Here is a 19699-nt window from a genome sequence, read left to right as displayed (position 1 = left end):
TCCTCTCCCTCATTTCTCTTGAGTGTTTTTCCTCTTGCTTTGATCTGCTTACATAGATTTGCATCTTAAATAGCCACAATGTAAATTTTGTTCTGTGGTTGAAGGGAAAATAGCAATAAAGTACTTTTTCTCCCTCATATCCAGAGTCTGTGTCTGCTGCCATCTGCTGGCATAAATTTGAATCCTAAATGACCATGAAGTTTTGTTCCATAAATAAAGTGAAGACACCATTCTGTCCCTTATTACCCTATAAACACTAAAGAGATACTTCTCTTGACTACATCAGTCTAGACACCAGATTATAACTATGGGTGCTTCTCTAGTTTGTGACCAAGTTAAATTTTCATGCGGATCATTAATAACATGAACATGGAATATAGAATGCGATGCATTCCATATTATGTTGGCTGTAAAATCCACATGAATCCAGAACTTAAATCAGAAGTTGGATGGCTAGGGTTACCGATCAGATTTTTTCATTTTAATTAAGGGGAATCTCCTTGATGATTAAGTGGCCAGATCATCATTTTAATTACGGGAATCTCCTAAATGATTGAGGAGATTGTTAGGATCAACCTATAAGGTCATATTCATTTTAACTAGAGTAAATATCATCCCTCTCCCCTCTAAGTATCTATAATATCAAACCTCTCCCTTGGGTTTTGAATAATGATAATGCTCTCCCCTACTTTTGATAGATTCTGTCAACCGGACCTTAAGTGGTTAATGGTGTTAAAATAGCAGTTCAAAAGACGATATTACCCTTTAATTGGAGTTAAGAAAAAGGTAAAGCCTTTCTCCCCTGCAACAGGGGAATCGAGAGATGGCTCATCACCTTCTGCAATGAGTTCCTTGCTTGGCTCGCCATCATAGCATTCTTCCTAGCCAGTTGCAGTGCCCGGTTTTGCTCCACCAGTTTCTCTCTCATAAGTTGAGAGTCTTCTTAAACCGCAGCAAGGGATCTTCTTAAACCGCAGCAAGGGAGAGCGCAACAGCTACCTGATCCGCAACCACCTCAACCATCTGCAGTTCATGGAAACTACAAATTCCAGCCGGTGTATTTGGAAGAACCAAAACCAGTACTGCATAACATTTCTTAATTAACTCCGGTGTACCCCCTTTGAATTAAGAACAAAAAACGAAGGTTTAAAGAATTGCAAATCTCAGACCTTTTTAAAAACCAGAATCCAGAAATGCAGAGCAAGTAGAAGCAGTACCTATTCTCCCTAGGAAAAACAAGAAAACACACGTTCAGATCTCATCCTCCTTAGGCCTTCCATTCCTTGGCCTGCCCGCCTTCAGACTTGAGGGTTTCAAATTCCAAAGCTGACTAATTTGACGGTTTCGTAATCCCACCGCCACCACCTCCCTTTTATCTATCTAATCTTCTAAATTTTTAGTTTCAGAAAACAACCACCACCAACCACCTCCTTCCCTTTCATAAACAAGCAACAACTCCACGCCTTCTCCCCCTTCCTATTCCACCAAGAGGGTTGGGGGGGGGGGGGGGGGAAGTTTATATAAATTAAAAAAAAAAAAACCCTCCTTCCAGAAAACCAGTCTCGAGGAACCCACCAAGGAAACCCGGTTTTCAGAACAGGAAACCGGCCATCTCGCACCGTGAAAGCCGCTGAAGCACCTCTGCAGAGCGGGGGAGAAGCGATTTCGGTTTCGACTTCTGGGTTTGTGACTTTGTGTTGGATTTGTAAGCAAAGAAAGAAAGTATATTCAATATATGTGATTCTCTCGACCCTTTTACTGGTTTTAGGTTTTTCAAATTTTTTACTTTGAGGGTCGAGGACATGAAGCTTAAAAGGAGAAGAAGAGAAATAGCTTTTGAGAGCATTGTGATGTCGCTGCTGTGTGCTGTCTCTAGACTCTGGTTCTGGACTGGTTATTTAAAAGAGAGAATATTGTGTGCAGTTTTGATTCAATCCCTACTGAATCAAAACTGAGAAGAAGAAGAGAAGATAAAGAGGTGGGGCGATTGATTGCTTACATTTAGGTAGAGAAGGAAAGTAGCAGAGGAGAAGAAGAAGAAGAAACGCAGAGGGGTTTTTGGGGGAAGAAGACGCAAAAGGGGGTTTGGGGTTGAAGAGGGCAAAATTAGAATAAAGTTATAGGAAGGGTATTATGGGGTTTCAGAAAATTTGTACATGCCATGTCATCACTTAATGGTGTTTTTTAACAATTAGGGTACGATTGATAGAATCTTTTAAACATAGGGATGGTATTATCATTATTCAAATCAGGAGGAGGGATTTGATATTATGAATACTTACAGGAAAGGGAGATGATATTTACTCTTTTAATTAAGGAAATCTTTTTGGTTGAAGGGACAAATTGTGGGTTCCAGGCTTCCAGCATCTTCAAATCATCCTGAAACTACCTTGTATTTCCTATTAGTATTCTTGACTGGCTATCAAGTCGGTAAAGATTTCGATGGTGATGTATTTTATTCAGAATTTTCTACATTTCTAATGCCTAACCTTATATGCCATTCTTGTTTTGCTTCTATATTGATATCATATTGATTGTTCAGATGATCTATAGTTAATTCTTTCTCATGTCTATATAGGGAAATGTCTAAATGGGCCTCCATCCTGACAGTATTTGCTTGCTGAAAATCTGTTCAGCGAAGGTGATTCCTTCCTTCACTTGCACACCTTTTGCAATTGATACAATCACGTACATTTCCAGTTAGTGTATATCTAAGTAGGTTTTTGATATCAGTAACTCCCTTTCTCTACCAAGGAGATAAATTCCATCGTAGGTCAATGAAGCTCTAAATTTACCTACATGGAAGCTCCTTCATGAATATCTGGAGTTGTATAATCTTCTTCTTCATTCTAAATAAGAGAATTTTTGGAATCCTGGTAGTAGTATTATCATGCAATTAACCCACGATTTGTGCCTCGTACTTCAAGATTTCTTGTTACATCCTTTGTGCTTCCAATATGGGAGTTTTAACTATTGAGACTGGTGGTCAAGGTAGATTAGACAGTCTAGTTATCCACACATCTCACATTTCACTGTGGAGGGAGCGCCAAATTCAACAAACAGATTAGGATTTTTGGCAATTCATGGAAACTCTATTGATGGGCCATTGCTTAGTAAAACAGTGTGACATCCGATTTGGACCATTAACTTCCTAATATCTGATTGGATACAGGCTGCTCAGATCTTATACTTATTAAACTTCCTTCTATTTAGCAATTTTACAGTTAATCCTAAATATGATAAAGCTTCCTTAAGTATTCTTGCTCAAGTATCCTGAATCTCTGCTTCCATCTTAATAAGACAAAATTCATGATTATATAATGATTGATTTATATGTCTATCTCTATCCTCAAATTCAATTTTTTTTTGAATTTTTTATTTTGTTGGCATCCAAATATAGCCTAAAGATTTCATGCTATGGAATTTTTTGGGTATTATATTCATCATCTACATATAACGCGTACATGAAAACTTGTATAAATTCAGGCTAGGCTCCACCACAGCCCTAACCTACACCCGCCTTAGCCTAGGATTTATGGACCTTAACTCAGCTCAGTCCAAAGTGCAAACCCAAAGAGATTTGTTGTTCCAGTCAAGTATGGAAAGTTATATATTTTTTGGATTTTTCTTGTCACTATGCCTAGTGAAGTATGACGCTTCACGATTTGCCACATGAACGCAGTACATTAGTTGGTCTATGTGATAGACGAACAAACAAACATCTTATGAGTACAATTTCAGCATAAAATGAGTAGAGGAAATAGCCATAATTACAAAAGATGCCATTTTGTATTGTATATTCTCCACATAATGGTATTTTAGTAATTTTACTAAATTTTGAATCAAAGTGCAAGTTTTGAGTAACTTTCTTGCTTACTTTGGACAAAAATTTGGCCATTGAGATGTATGTGAGGATCACATGGGCTAATATATGTATCGTCAAATGGCAATTAGTGAAGCATTATATTTCACTAGGTATAGTGATGCCTAGAATGACCGTGTTTTGTTTATGTCAAAGTTGTCTCTCTATGCCTCCTTCCATTTGAAGTAATGTGAAAAAGGAAATAATTCACTAATCTTAAAATTAAAAAAAGAAATTAAATTTCTCTAATCATTATTGACAATGATTATATAACTAATACCCATAACTAATTTATTAAGTATTTTAATAAGTATATTTTGGGAAAAGTTTATTTATGTTGGTAGCGTAGTCTACACCTTTTATATGTTTTTCTTTTTTAATTGAGGCGTTGTTTTCTGTGCTGCAGTGTAGGTTGCGCCTAGGCTCATGGGGGTGAGCGCAATGATCATCTTGCCCCACTGAGTGGCCGACCCATGTACCTTGGCATAGCTTGCATGGCACGGAGAACATTTTATGTTTTGGAAAAAACACATAACAACAAAAAAGAAAAAAGCATGTGAGAGAGACAATTGACTTTAACGTTTGGAGATCATTCCCTCTTAAATTTTTATTTCATTGTTCAGGCAAGCAGCTTAACCTTTATTGTACCAAAAAGGAAAAAAAAATGTTTTACGTATCATGATTAATAAAAATTGGAATGAATAAACAAGGTTTAGGTATCGGTATCGGTATCGATACCAGTATAGATCACCTGTATCAACCTGGGTTAGGCTGGTTTGCCCTTCAAAATATCGATACCTTGGTTTTTTGGGCCACTTTACCCACTAATGTATCGATTCTATCATTAGAATGGTACCATAATCAAATCGAGTATTAGAATCATTAGATTGAGTATAAGTGATTCTGATACGTATCAACTAATATGACTGATCCAATACTAATGCCTTAAAACCGTATTACTAACACCATTCTAATTGCAAAACTTTTTATTTTTCTTAAAATTAATTAATGGAAAAAGTTTTCATACACGGACATGTAAACCGTGTATGTGAGAGGGTGGGAGTTTCAAGACAGTAATTGATGGGTGTTGATTTATGATTTTTTCAATTCTTTGTGAGAGATCCTCTCACGTACATGGTTTACACAATCGTGTATGAAACCTTTCCCCTTAATTAATTGCAAAAAAATATTTTCTCAAATCGGGATCGGATTGGCCCAATAAGATGCATTTACCCATGTTTTTTTTTCTTCATAAAAAACTATTTTTATTACCATTTTACCCTTATTCACGGCCATTACCGATCCAATCCACTGATTTCCCTGATTTGACACCAAAATTACGAACCTTAGTCTAGATCACCTAACTATATTTTTGACCGATATTGATGATACAAATACTGATACCGAAACCTAACTCCATGATTGGATTGGATCGGTTGATTTTGGCCATTCTGTGGTCAATCCCAATTTTGATCGATCTAGATCAGACTGATCCTGCATGGAAATTAGGGTTCAAGAATTGTTTAGCCGATTTTCATCCATTATGGACTAATCCGGTCAAGCCGGATCCCTTTTCCTGAGTTTCTAAACCATCGTTTGCGTGGAGGAGTACCGTAGTAACACTGTAAGAGATATGGGACCAGGATCCTCCGCAGTACTGGCGAGGTGGTGGTGCACATCCAACGGCACAGCAGAGGCCAGGTGGCACACATGGCATTTGCTGTGCCACCGGATGTGCACCGCCAACCCGTTGATACTACAGAGGATTTTAATTCAGATAGACAAGCGAGACACGTGGGGAAGATTGAAAGACTAGGAGCTGACTAAATTTTGATAACTATAAGTCTTTATTGGTAATTTGAGCTAAAATCGAGTAGTTATGTGCAAACATCGAATGCGCCATGTGTCGAGCTGTCCACTTCCGGACAATCCATTAAACGAACTAAAAGCCCTACAAGTATGTGCAATTGGGCACCTCACTCCTGACGCCTGGCCGCTGTTGCTGTTCAGAAACCGAGATTCCAGGATAAAAATCTATCTCTGGTACTAAATTTCTTTTTAATTTCACCTAATTTCGAGTTCATTTCGCCTCTTCGTCTAAAACCTGCAAAAATACGGTCTCAGGTCCCACCCTTAAAACCTTCTTAGAGCTTCGCTTCGTTTAACTTCGATCAGATGACCCCGTGAGAAATCTCCGAACAATTTTCAAGTTTCGTCCTTGTTACGGTGTTACGGAAATGGCGCAGAAGCTCCAGCAGCAGCTGAAGGATGTCGGATCTAAGCTGGAAAGCCCTCCGTCTTCGAAAGATGCTATAGTTAAGCTATTGAAGGTTAGCATTCCTTCTCCATGCACATTTGCTTGAACAGTCAATTTACTTGAAGATTCTTCCTTAGATTTATTGTTGTTATTTCTTTCGTACTTCTGTATATGTAGTGTTGTCTCTTTTTGAACTCGAATGAATTTGCTTTGTTAGCGAATTTAGTTGTTCCTCTTTTTCTAGGGATAAAGTTTCTTGCTTTCTCTTTTGTTGTTGTGAATTTCGAGTGAATTCGACCGAACCAAGTTTGGTTACTACTGTGCGCGCGCGTGCGTGTATGTTTTGGGCAGGAGGTGGTGGCGGAAGTTGCTTTCCGTTCTTCTACTTTTTTTTTTTCAAATTGTTTTTGTTTTGGAGCGTCGTTGAGTATATTTAATTGTTTCCGGGGAAGTGTTTCTTTTGAGGGTAGCTATGGCCTGTTTTCTTCTAATGGGAGAAAGGAATAAATTGGAGTCAATCAGTTGAGATTATGAAGGAATGAATAAACCGCAGTCCCTGAACTTTGCTTAAAAGATCCTTACTGTAGCTCTAGGCTTTTGAATTTTTATGAAGTTTCATTAATTAAAATTTCATAGGATAGTTATACTATAGGTTATGATGTATGGTGCAGAATGTTGGGCAGTTCAGAAGTATCATAAAAATAAACTAAGTGCAGTGGAAATGAGGACGTTGAGATGGATGTGTGGCAAAATTAGGAAGGATAAAGTAAGGAATGATCATATTAGAGCTGATTTGGGAGTAGCTTTGATCCATGATAAGCTACGAGAAAATTGTTTGAGGTGGCATGACCATGTTCAATAGAGGCCTTTTGAAGAAAATGATCATTGAGTTAATTAGAGTGGCTTCTTAAAGAAAATGTTATTTTTTTGCCTGGATGGGTGACCCGAGAATTTTGGACGGCAGATTGGTTGAAACACCAATTAAACATGACGGAGGCTGCTAGATTTCCCTATCCATTATTTAATTATCCAATGACTTGATGGGTGGGGCTTTGAAATTGGCAGAGCGTGGAGGTAATCGTGGCACTGGAATGCCGTGGGAATAGAAAAGAGATTGGAAGCAAGAGATGTGCGAGTGCATAGACCAATCGAGTTGGAGTGAATTGGTCCATAATCACTTGAGCTTTTTCACAACAATCAAGCCCTCCTTCCTAATCTCATTCATGATTCATCTATCTCCCGATTGAGTGTTTATCACTTCACCATTCTTGAAATTGTTGGGACTCTGATAGGCTTACTCACTAAATAGTAACCAAACACCCAACCCACAAGTAGGACTATTAGGTACAAATATACAACAGCATACGGGTCTTAATAACAGCAGTATTAGTGGTTGGATGAGACCTAAATTCAACAGTAGGGCACAGCAACAGTAGTATACCACCAAACAATAATCACAGTCCAATGGTTGGATACTTGGATTGACAACTACAGCAGTTCTAACAGTACATGGCAGCTTGCTGTCAAATTTAGTAACTATGTATAACTTTCAAACCTTAGGGTAGAATACCTCAAAAGTGATATCAACAGTATGTCTTGGTTAAAATATGATACCCTTAAGTTATCTCCACCAACTATTGATTAGAACATAAGTTGCTAAAACCAATATGCCAGCAGTAACAGCCAATGGAACCACAGATGGAGCCACAGTTCCTGTCAATGGAAGGGATTGATATGCTCCTTATAACTTCAGAAAACCAAAAGGAGTTGATGGCTTGATGTGGTGCAAATGCTCATGAAAGAAAATTAGAAACTGTAGAAGAAAAATGGTAATTTACAGTCCCCAAGACAAACCAGCCATGGGATTTGGCTGAAACTACTATCGAAGGGGAAGACAAAAAGAGTATTACACTCCCAAAGTTTGGAATGAAGCTGATGGCCAGAACTGAAGTTATAGTGGCCTGAAACTTGCTGTACCAAGAGACTAACAGGTAGTGCTGCAGGATGGATGAAAGCTTCAATAGCAGTTTCTCTTGTTGGATCGATTCAATGGGGGCACTCTTCAATCAATAAACAGCAGCACCACAGGGTGAAGTTGCAGCCTCAATACCTCACTGTTGGGACTTCGTTGCAGGTTTAACAAAATAGAAACTAGGAAGGAGGGGGATAGAAGAGAAAGGGAAAGGAAGAAGGAGGATATGACCAAGGCCTCTCACCTACGGCCTTGGTCAGTTTAGTAATAACCTCTTAGGCATTTCACTGCATCCATGGCTTAAAAAAAAACTAAGCTTTTCTTCATTCATCGAAATTGTGGGGTATGGGCACAAGGCCCCTGCAATATATAGGTGCTTGTAGCACCCTAACAAAATTTAAGTAATTAAAAAAAGTCCCACGCATGATGTAGGAGCCTTGTACAATAAGACAACTTAATAAAGGAAAGACAACTTACAATCTAAGTAGTATCTAATAAAATCTCAAAATAGAAACTACATATAATCCCCCATGATTCTGTGTTTTAGTGAAGTAGCTAACACCAGACCATGGGCTTGGTCTAGCCTGGCCTAAAAGACCGGTTGAAGAACCATGGGCCTAAGTATCGGAAGGGTGATTTGAAGAGACATATTGTGTTGTATCAGAGAGACGAAAGATACACTAAAGATACATATGGTAGTGGAGGAACAGTGATATTAGACAACCCGCCCTTACTCTTTTATTTTTTCACGAACAAATAGGAAGTTACAGATCTAATTTGGATACGAGAAGGATCACCATATATAATTCAAAAATTCTCCTCCGATCCCTTCTAGTCGAGCCTCCCGATCTGTCATTATACCTCAAGAAGTAGAAAGAATTACAATCCCCATTCCACCTAAAATCGTAGGAATTCGTTGGTAGTTAGAATAGATTCGTAAACCGGATCGGCTGATACATTTTAAAAATAGTTCTATATGGCTCCTTCCTATTCCTTCTAGGTTGCAGGATTGAAACCAAGAAATATTTGTTGTTTTCCCAGTGTTTCCTTACGTTTTTTTGTTAATACCTTCTCGTAGAAGTATTTTAACAATGTTTTTCAGTGATATTAGTGGATGCTATTTGAACTGTTTCTTTTTTATTTTTGTCAGCATTTCGTATAGAAGTTATTACAGTTTCACTAGTGTTAGAAGGGTCAATTGTCCACAATCAATTTCTAGATCATGGATTTTCAACATCAAGTTGGTAAAAAGAGCGAAATTCTTGTTGATTGGTGCAATTCTGTATACATATCCTTCAAAAATCTCATGAAAAGGCTTTTGCTTGCTTTTTATATACTGTTTTCCTTTTATGTGAGATATTGGGAATTAACTTATATTCCATTCCTAGAACTAGTACCAGGAACAAAGTACGACGAGACAAGTGTATTCAATTGATTGTATATAAAGGATAGGGCTTCTTACATGTACTAATACCAATTATATTTTAGGTATCATATCGGTACCTTAAAGATATGATACGTATCGGTTAGTATCGGTAGATACGGTAGTCGGTAGGATACTCAACACCATGCTTGTCTACGTCAGACTTGCGCCGAAAAAATGTTGGGTCAAAGTTTAGAGTGGTGGGTCTTGCAGTGGCAACCTTGAATTTTGAGGGGTCTTCTGTTTTAGACGACTGGTTATACATTCTCCACAGAAATTAGGATGCAATAGTGCCTCTTTCTTTCTTTTATATAATTATCCGTTGATTTTGATTTTTTTTTCGTTGGGAAATAAAGCTGCTAATATTGTGAAACATGCTATGTCAATCAAATTGAAAACTTACTTAGGTATACCCTTCGGTTTCAACATGAGTTTCTTGAGATTTTATTACATCCTGGCATGGGCTTCTTCTATTTGCTTCTAATATTTTCTATGTAAACTATTGCATTCGTGTCTTCGTTTTAGAACTTGCTGAATTATGGTTCAAAAACGTGCTTTGATGTTTATTTCTTCTTCAATTTCATGTTCTGAAACCTTTTTCCCAAACTCTTGGAACCTATTAGAGTTAACAATGTTCTTATTTTCTTGGGGAAAAATAATTGTTGTTACCTAGTTTGAATAATGTGAGCTTTTATCCCGTGTAAAGTTAGTTTATAAGCATTTTTTTTGAACATACAGCAAGCCGCTAGTTTTCTTTCTGAGTTGGATCAATCACCATTGCCGCCAATGTTGGAGTCAATGCAGCCTTGTCTTAATGCAATTGTCAAGCCTGAATTGCTGAAGCATCAAGATAGAGATGTCAAACTTCTAGTGGCAACCTGTATTTGTGAGATTACTCGAATTACTGCACCTGAGGCTCCCTATAGTGATGATGTTCTAAGGGTTCGTTTGCTTTTTACCAAGTTACCATTGGGACTTTTTTGATGTGTGTGGATCACATTCTAGGTCATCTTTGCACTCGACCTGATTGGAGTGAAATCTGTTTTGCAGGACATCTTCAACTTGATTGTTGGAACTTTTAGTGGATTGGGTGACATTAATGGTCCATCGTTTGGGAGGAGAGTCGTCATCTTGGAGACTCTTGCGAGATATCGGTCATGTGTTGTCATGTTGGATCTTGAATGTGATGACTTAGTGAATGAAATGTTCAGTACGTTTTTTGCTGTTGCCAGGTGGGTTTGGTTTGGTCCCTTCTAGTTTTTGGCAATCTTGTGATTTAATTGATGTAAGATTTGTTTATGTTGATTTTGGGCCTTCTGTTGCTGCATGCCTTTTGTTTCCCTTGGTTGCAGCTACCTTTTATGTTTTATTTTATTCCTTGGTCTTGGTTTGCTGCCAGGCTTTCTCTTATTCTTTCCTTCTTTTTCTTTGGTTCCTCTTTAGGAAAAAAAACTCATTTGATCTTTGAATAAAAAATAATCTTGCTCTGATGATAACAGGATTGTCATCAGTGACTTTGAAGTATCTTTTGCAAATATATATATATATATATATTGATTCTTCCTCATTCTCGCTTTCTTATCTGTATTTTTATTTATCAGGGAATAGTTTACCTATATTCTTGATTTCTGCATGATTAAAATTCTTCTAAAATTCCCTAGAGTGCAGTACGTAATAAGTCTACAGGAAAGGCACATTTGATGCATGTGGGTGATTTTTGTATTCAAAGTCATGGGTTTTCAGTCATGCAACCACTTCTTTGAGAGGTTTCTTAATATCCAACCTCATTTTAGTGGTTATAAAAATTCAAAATTAGGTGTTCAGAATGTTTTTTCAACCTTTCATTTTCTTTTTTCCTTGTCAACAAGCTGGTTATATTGGTACGTAAAATAATTTGCAATCAGGGTAGAAATTTCCTTATATGCATGTTTACACATTATAGATGCTGAATCTGTTTCTTATTTAACCCTTCAGTCCTTCATCGCCCGCTTACACAATGATGGTGATTCTTGGGCTTATGAATAATTGGAAGGGTATATATTGTACCTCTAGGGAAAAATCTATTATAGCTGGTTGTAGTAGTCGTAAATTGGAGTTTAACCTGCTTTTGCATTTTTGAGGACTGCAGACAAAGTATATTCTAGACTATATTGCTTTGGACTTTTCTCTTCTTCCCTTGTGTAAGATCAAGTTTCAGACTTATGTAAATATTAAGCCAAGGGAAAAGGCGGTTGGATGGATCTCTTGGTTGTCATCTACTCATCATTCAGTAGGTGCTGGAATATGGTCAGCAAATTGACTTGAGCTATTGTTCTTTCAAATTTCTTGTTTTTAATGCCGTGGATATTTGGATTAGTTTTATTCATGATTTCCTGCATAATTTAATGTTCACACGAGGATTTTTTTTAATTACGAGGAAACCCCTGCACCATATGCCCCAACCCAACTCCCTCATGAGGTGAGGCAGGACTTGATGCCAAGTCTATGGCTCTCCTTTATTAACAGCTGGAGACTTTACCAACAGGCCAAGGGTGGCACCTTATGATCCTAACACTGAACTCTCACTTCTATAGAGTGATGAAGATATACACTTGGCTAGCCAGGATTCTTGTATTTCTGTTTGGAAGAGCAGCCAAATGTTGAAATTGTTCACTGGTGTTTGAGGAAAATATGGATTTACTGGAAGAACATACTGTTCCTACAATTTATTTGAGTTTAATATTACAGTATGCTTTTGCCTACTTCTTTATGGAGAACTGCATGTACAGATGGAGAACCAGAAAATGTGTTACAGTTTCTCGATATGTTAGACTCCTGTCTTTTTCCTTTTTTTAATCAATATGGGAGCCATCTTTGAAGGTCCTAGAATCAATTATTTCTTCTAGATTTGAAATTGGAGGCTTGTGTTTGGTCACTCTTTCCAGGCTTAGAAAAGAATCCCCCTAGAGTTGGTTATTTTATTCACTTATCGATTTTGCTGGATCAATATGCCGACATGGTGTACTAAAATACATGGAAGCAAGCTCCTCTTAAATGGTTGTTTGCGAGTTGAAACCATGGTCCCTGGCAAAGGTGTTCTCATTTGCTGCTTTGAAATGATGGTGATGTATGGCTGAGGGACAAAACAGGGCCAACGCCTTACCACTTGAGGGGTAAAATGGCCAATAAATAAAATTTAGTGGCTGATGGTCGTTCTAATATTGGTTGGACTTGGGCTTCCATCAGGAGTGCTCTTATTGAACCTGTCATATTATCATAACAAATTTGGGCTTTTTTGCTTTTCTATAGCATCTTTTTCATGGAAGAACCAAGGTTGACAGATAATGTGGTTAACTTGTATCCAGGAGTTGGTTTGGATTCTTTATTGGGATTTGAGTTTGACTTGGTTTGTTGCTTTCCTTCTTTCCTCTTTTTGTTGATGATGGGATGCCATTTAGCTATTAGGATGCCCCCTTCTAACAGGTTCAGTGATTGTGTTGTCTTTTTCTTCACTCTTCTTATTGATAATTTTGATATGTGCAGTGATGACCATCCAGAAAGTGTGCTAACATCAATGCAGAAAATCATGGTACTTCTGATAGAAGAGAGTGAGGATGTTCAGGAGAATTTGTTACTAGATTTGTTATCAGTTTTAGGCCGGGAAAAAAGTGTGAGTATCTGCTCAGGTTGCTGATAATGCCCCTTTGTCTTCTTGTCCTTGCTTAGGTGGAGTGCCATTGGCTCATAGCTGTCTTTCTTTTTCCATCATGTTTAAGACTTTACTTTCCTGCAACTTTTTTTTTTACAGAGTTGATTTTGTGGAATTTGTGACGCTAGGATGTTTCTATGGCTGCACGGAGGCTTGCTATGAATGTTATAGAACATTGTGCAGGAAAACTTGAACCTGGCATAAAGCAGTTTCTTATATCATCAATGTCAGGAGATAAGAGTTCTATGAGTAGTCAACTTGACTATCATGAAGTTGTCTATGATCTTTATCACTGCGCTCCTCAGATCCTCTCTGGAATAATCCCATACCTTACAGGAGAACTATTGGTAACCAACTCCTCACTAATTTCCTTCATTTCTTCCTTTTTCCTGGTAGTATTGCAATTATTTTTCAAGGAACTTGAAAAATAAATTTGTTGAGTACTTCCTTTGAATTGATCTGGAAAATAATGTTGTGTATGATGTCTCTGATCTGTATGGTTCAGGTCTGAAAATGCCTTCCTGAATTTCACCAATATTGCAGATTCAGGGAAATAAGGTCTCCCTCCTCACCCTCAAGACAGGAAAAAAAATACTGTTGGGGGGGGGGGGGTTAAGATTGGAGACACCCCAACCTGAATCCAATGCTCATTTAAATTGGGTTGGGGTTATCCATCTGAAACCTGGGGGAAAAGGATTAATATGTTTGGTTGGTTTGGCATGTTAAGCCATGAACTATGGCCCTGATAATTTCTTATCGAATACTTTTTAGGGCAAGTTTATAGCATTTTCTGAAAATTCAGGTCCAAACTAGTTATTTTTCATTGAAATCAAATTGAGTGGTTTGTTATCTTTATTTCTTCAAAATGGTAAATAAAAATATTAGAAGGTTTGATTCCCCCCCCCCCCCTCTTGCACAATCTCTCTGTTCAGCATTGAGTCCTTTAAATCGAGCTTGACTTATAGAATAGTAGAGGTTGAATTAGCGGGTTCTCACTTCCCAAGTTTCTACTTCTGCAGACAGATCAGGCTGATACTCGTCTCAAGGCAGTGAGGTTACTTGGAGACCTTTTTGCTTTACCAGGTTCTGTTATCACTGAAGCATTTCAGCCACTATTTTCTGAATTTCTTAAAAGGTTGACTGATAGAGTACTAGAGGTTCGAATATCTGTAATTGGACATGTTAAAAGCTGTTTGCTGTCGGATCCTTTCAGACCTGAAGCTCCTCAAATCATAGGTACGGAAGGTTTCCGAGTAGTATATTTTACTCTTTGGGGTGATAGGTAGTGTAGGACATGCATATTGACCTTTGAGTGGTTGAACATTTTGTAGCTGCCCTTTCCGACCGGCTGTTAGATTATGATGAAAGTGTTCGGAAGCAAGTTGTTGCTGCAGTTTGTGATGTGGCTTGTCATACCTTGAATTCTATTCCAGTTGAAACTACAAGACTTGTTGCAGAGCGCCTTCGGGACAAATCTGTACTTTCCACCCCCTCTCTCTCTTCCCTCCCCCCCCCCCCCCGGTGTGTGTGTGTGCACACCTGCACGTGTTACGTGTGTGTTTCAATTATTAACCCTGTTCTGGTAAATATTTTTTTTTTCCAGATTCTTGTTAAAAGATATGCAATGGAGAGGCTAGCTGAAATTTACAGATTATACTGCTTGAAGTATTCTGATGGTTCAAGCAACTCCAATGAATATGATTGGCTTCCTGGGAAGATATTGAAATGTTTCTTTGACAAAGATTTCAGGTAAAATACTTTTGCAATGCAAGTCACACAGGATTAATTATTTTAATTTATGCTGTTTCATGTATGGGCATTATGCTGGGGAGAAGCTTTTTATGGCTGTTAGATCTATTTAAGGACATGTGCTTCAGGCTGTTCCCAAGAACTTGAGGAGTTGAGATTTGCCTCCTACAAACTTATGTTATTTGATATTGTCAAGTAGGAATATCATAAACTGATTTGAGTCTCTCTCACTCTCACCAGTCAGTCAGTCACAACACATACACACACACACACACACACACACACACACAAAAAGAAAAAAAAAAAAAAAACACTTTTTAAACTTGGCAGTTCTGTGGGAAGTCTCCGGCTCAAGAAATTTGTTTTCATTCCGATGAAGTGGTAATGCACAAGCATGAAATTATCGGATGAGAGCATGGTTTCATCTTCTGAGCAGCATCACATCATTCACTTTCTCTCTCTCTCTCTCTTTGGTTTTTCTTTTTTGGCCATCACTTGGGTTTGCTTCCGTCATTTATTTTAGTGCTATCTTGAATGGTCTAATTTCCTTTTTTTTGGCATGATTTTGGTGCCATTGGAAGCTTTTGGAGTTAGATTTCCATCGAGACCAAGATCTGCAATTCAATGCTGTTTTGGAAGGTTGTGGACAATCTATTGAGAGGTGTTAGGCTGTGATTGAATTTTGATTTTGGAAATCAAGTAGATAGGGAGCAGTAGTTTCGTTTATATTTTGTTTATATTTCAAGCCATAGGAGTTGCTAAATTTGTAATTAGAATCCAAATAGTAAGATATAGTTATCTTCCCACACCCCTCCCCCCCCCAAAAAAAAAAAAAAAGAAGTCATATTCTTGGTTCAAGAATCATAGGCTGGTTGCAGTTTTGTCTTGTAGGAAGTTTAGTAGTTTAGGATATTCTATATATTGTTTTTTCTTGTCAACATATGTTTGGGATTACTAGGTCAAGGGATTTCCATTTAAAAAAAAAACATTGTTGCTTATAAACCAAGGGGGGTTGGTATGTAGTTTTATTGTTATTCCCTTCATTGAACTGAGGTTATGATGTTGTTCTACCATGATGCTTTTGTGGTTGATCCTCGTGAGATCTGGTGCTACCTATAGTATGCATTAAATCCTCTTATCTTATCTAGTTATCTCTGTTTCTAATTTTCTTTTCTCTAGTTTTGGTTTTCATACTCTCTTGTGCTACATATTTCCATTAAATCACTCTAAACCTCACTCATAACCTGCACATCCAATCCATAAAGAAACTTTATGCCCATTTTCTACCATATGTCAATCATCCCTTGTAAAACCCTAATCCTATTTTCACCTTCCTTGTTTTTCAAGTCTACCATATGTCAATTATCCCTTATAAAACCTTAATCATATTTTCACCTTTCCTCTATATTTTACCTTTTCTTTGGCCCTCTCCTGCTTGTAAACAGCCTAAAAGAAACCATTTTTAGGTTTATTTAGTACATGAATGCTTGATTGTACATATTGTTGGCTCATTGATGCTGTATTGGTACATCGATGTGGGCTCCAAATTGGGTCTGAATTTGAGCCATATTCTGGGTTTATTCAAGCCCATTGATCCAGCATGTTCAAACCAATATTCTGCCCATATAACAGGGATCGACCAGCAACTTTATTTGGGGATATCAACAAACATTAAAGAAAGAATTATTTTCCAGATTTATTTAGCCCTCAACTTGCTGGTTTGAGGAAATAGTTTCCAGATTTCGTCCAGCTGTGTGCGATCTTTTTGGGAAGAAATAGCTTGCGGTAGAAGGACTTGTCAAGCCCAATATGAACTTGCATATGGACAGTTTGCATAGGCTATTTTCTAGGGAGTTTGGTTCCAGATTTCGTGTGGATCTAATGCCAGCTGGATGGGGATAACTTTGAAGATTAATTACAATGCTTGGAGGAGGATTTGAAAGTTTCATTAGTCCTAGATTTTAGGAAAGATTTGTTACTTACATAGGGTGTTTTGTTAGTTAATAGATTTACTTTATGTAATCAAAATTAGAGGCTATCTAGGACTAGCTTCCTATTTTATTTGGGTTTTATCTTGCCCGATTAGAGGGGATTTTATTTCTAGAAGTTGTCTTAGGTTGTAACTTTTTTATAAATAAAGAGCATGGGGCTGGACAGTTTTGGGGCCAACGAGATTGAAAAAATATGAGTTTTGGTCAGTTTGATCATGGTGCTGTGAGATGCAGTGTGGTGAGAGACCTATGAGTGGGTGAGAGGCTCGATCCAACCTATCCTATCTAGAAATTTTCTTTTTTTATTCTGATCAATTTCTGAGAGTGAGATCTGCTACCTGTTTAATACTCAATCAAGTGCGATTTGCTACTGCTGAAACCATCACTCAATTGGTAGTTTGGTTCCACTGTCATACATCAGTCCTACTGTAGAGTTGGTTCTTAGCTGAACTAGCTTCTACATTACTAATCCTATTGTGTGAACAGCCTATGACCATGCAAGTGCAATATTTCATCAACAGACAAATAATGCCAGCTATCCAGGCTAAAAAGTAGTTTGTATGCTATCTTAGTCTTTTATTGTAGCTTGTTCTTTTCATCCAAACACTACTTCGCTCTGGAAATATCTCTTAAGAAAGATTTTTCTCATGATGTATGAAATTTTCCTGAAGAAATTGAAGTTCTAGTTTGATGTTTGTTCTCACTCATGCCGTTGCAGCTGAAATACAAGTTCTGTGGGAGGGCTACTTTGAAGGCCTTCTTTAGCCTTCAATTTGATAGAAGGCTTTATGGTATCTCATCATCTTAGGCATGTGTATGGATAATGAAGTTATTTTATGTGATTTCATAGGCCGCCATCGATGAGGGGGTGCAACTTGGCCTGGGCGAGCATGAGCATATTGAGCCCAATCTAGTTTTCAACTTGTTACAACCGCTTATGCCAAAAGCTCAAGCTATTAGGAGGATACAAAACAATGTATATCAACACTCCCTCGCACGTGCAGGCCCTCACACATGGCTCTGCGCGTGACACCATCCAGTGGCACCAAGGGTACAGAGTGCAGGGGCACAACAACACACTCCCCTGCACCCAGGAACGGAGGTCAAATTTACGTCTGAAATCTGCCTCAAAGGCTGAAAAACCAAGCAATACTCCTGGAAACTAGTGACTGTCTAGGCATTGACACTCTTATAAAATTGCTGAAGAACTACTCAAGAAGCTATGAGATCAAGAAGTCGATAATGATTGGTGTTATTGGGCTTCCTAATGTTGGTAAGAGTAGTTTGATTAATAGCTTGAATAGATGCCACATAGTCAATGTTGGGGCTACTCCAGGATTAACAATATTGATGAAAGAAGTCAGTTAGATAAGAATGTGAAGCTGTTGGACTGTCCTGGAGTTGTAATGCTCAAGTCTGGGGAGGGTGAGACATCCATAGATCTTCGTAATTGCAAAAGACAAGCTAGATTATCCCCTTGGTCAAGTGAAAGAGATTCTCTGGTTATGCCGTGCCAAACATTGGTAACACTGTACAAGCTTCGAAGCTTTGATTCAGTTGATGACTCCCTGCAAAAGGTGGCTACTGTGATGGGTAAGCTCAAAAAGGACGGTTTTATGGATGTTGAAGCCACAACAAGAGTATTTCTACATGACTGGAATGAGGGTAAAGTCCATATTACACAATGCCTCCATCAAGGACGCGAGATGAGCACTTGGAGGAGGCAACCATTGTCTTAGAGCTTGTGATAGAGTTCAATATTGTAGAAGCTTACAAGGGTGAATCTTCATTTATTGGGAGCCTAATGTCTGTTGAGGATTTTTGGCATTTTGAAGTACCTCCAAGATACCCTCTAATTTATTATGAGAAGATGCTGGAGGATGATGTACAGCCCGAAGTATAAAGTTCAAGACACTGAACCACCGAAGGAAAAGAATGAAGATAGTGTAGACCAGCCAATGGGATGTGATGAGCAGGATGCAGGCAAAACCATGGCCATGACTGTCAATAGTAGGCAGAACGAGCTTGTATGTATGGTCTGTGAGCAGGAGTGGATTAGGGTTGTGGCCTTTGGTTCTGCCTAGCCCAAGCCTTACATCTAGTGTCATCGTTATCAAGGCGTCGCCTAGGCGTCCAGGCGCCTTGGTCGACTTGGTCCCCTAGGCGGACGCCTTGGTCGCCTACTTGGTGTCGCCTTGATTTTGGGCCCTCTTCAGCACCTTGGTTCGCCTAGACACCGTGACAACTATGGATGTATGATATATGGTTAATGGTGTTTCTAAAAAATATATTTGGTATACAATTCATATTATTCTCACATCTTTAGGGGTCATTACATCCATAAACGAACATTGGAAATTGGGGTGGCCCAACCCGCTTTGAGAAATTGGGTTACTTAAGACTGCTTAGGTTGAGCCCAACTGATTATGCTGGGCTAGGATTAGGAAACCTCAAACCTAGGCCATATTGCGATTGTAGGTATGCACAATCCTTGCTGGGCTGGGTTTAACACCAAATGGGCCTCACTCGTAATGGTAAATGAGTCAAATGACCTTTTTTTTAAAGGTTCACTTTATTTTCTTCAATGGCTTCATAATTTTTAAACGTTTGAAAGCATTAATCTTCTGTTTCCTTTCATTTTTTACATATGGCCTACAATTAATCTACTGTCTTCTGGAAAAGGGAAAAGAATGGAAGAAGGATTTTTCTTGGGGGGGAGGCGAGAGGTGGAAGACTGATGGAGCCTCGTCGATCTCA

At 38.3% G+C, this 19699-nt stretch overlaps 1 protein-coding gene across 4 annotated transcripts in view; it reads left to right on the top strand.

Annotated features, from left to right (window-relative positions):
• Positions 1–5877: 5877 nt before the first annotated feature.
• The window catches only part of LOC122639884 (sister chromatid cohesion protein PDS5 homolog A-B), a 34311-nt gene continuing 20489 nt past the window's right edge, over positions 5878–19699 (top strand). For 3 of the 4 annotated variants that reach the window (XM_043832905.1, XM_043832906.1, XM_043832904.1), the window contains exons 1-8: positions 5878–6192; positions 10253–10456; positions 10565–10746; positions 13037–13163; positions 13331–13549; positions 14222–14438; positions 14534–14679; positions 14806–14951. In XM_043832905.1, coding sequence (XP_043688840.1) covers positions 6100–6192; positions 10253–10456; positions 10565–10746; positions 13037–13163; positions 13331–13549; positions 14222–14438; positions 14534–14679; positions 14806–14951 — 1334 coding nt within the window. In that variant the 5' untranslated portion in view covers positions 5878–6099. Of the gene's footprint in view, positions 6193–10252; positions 10457–10564; positions 10747–13036; positions 13164–13301; positions 13550–14221; positions 14439–14533; positions 14680–14805; positions 14952–19699 lie in introns of those variants that run through there. The other variant, XM_043832907.1, reaches the window with a different exon arrangement.

This window comes from Telopea speciosissima, chromosome 9, assembly GCF_018873765.1.
Source record: "Telopea speciosissima isolate NSW1024214 ecotype Mountain lineage chromosome 9, Tspe_v1, whole genome shotgun sequence".
NCBI classification, from domain to species: domain Eukaryota; kingdom Viridiplantae; phylum Streptophyta; class Magnoliopsida; order Proteales; family Proteaceae; genus Telopea; species Telopea speciosissima.
The sequence above is the reverse complement of the archived record's forward strand: the minus strand, read 5'-3'. Positions and strand labels throughout refer to the sequence as shown.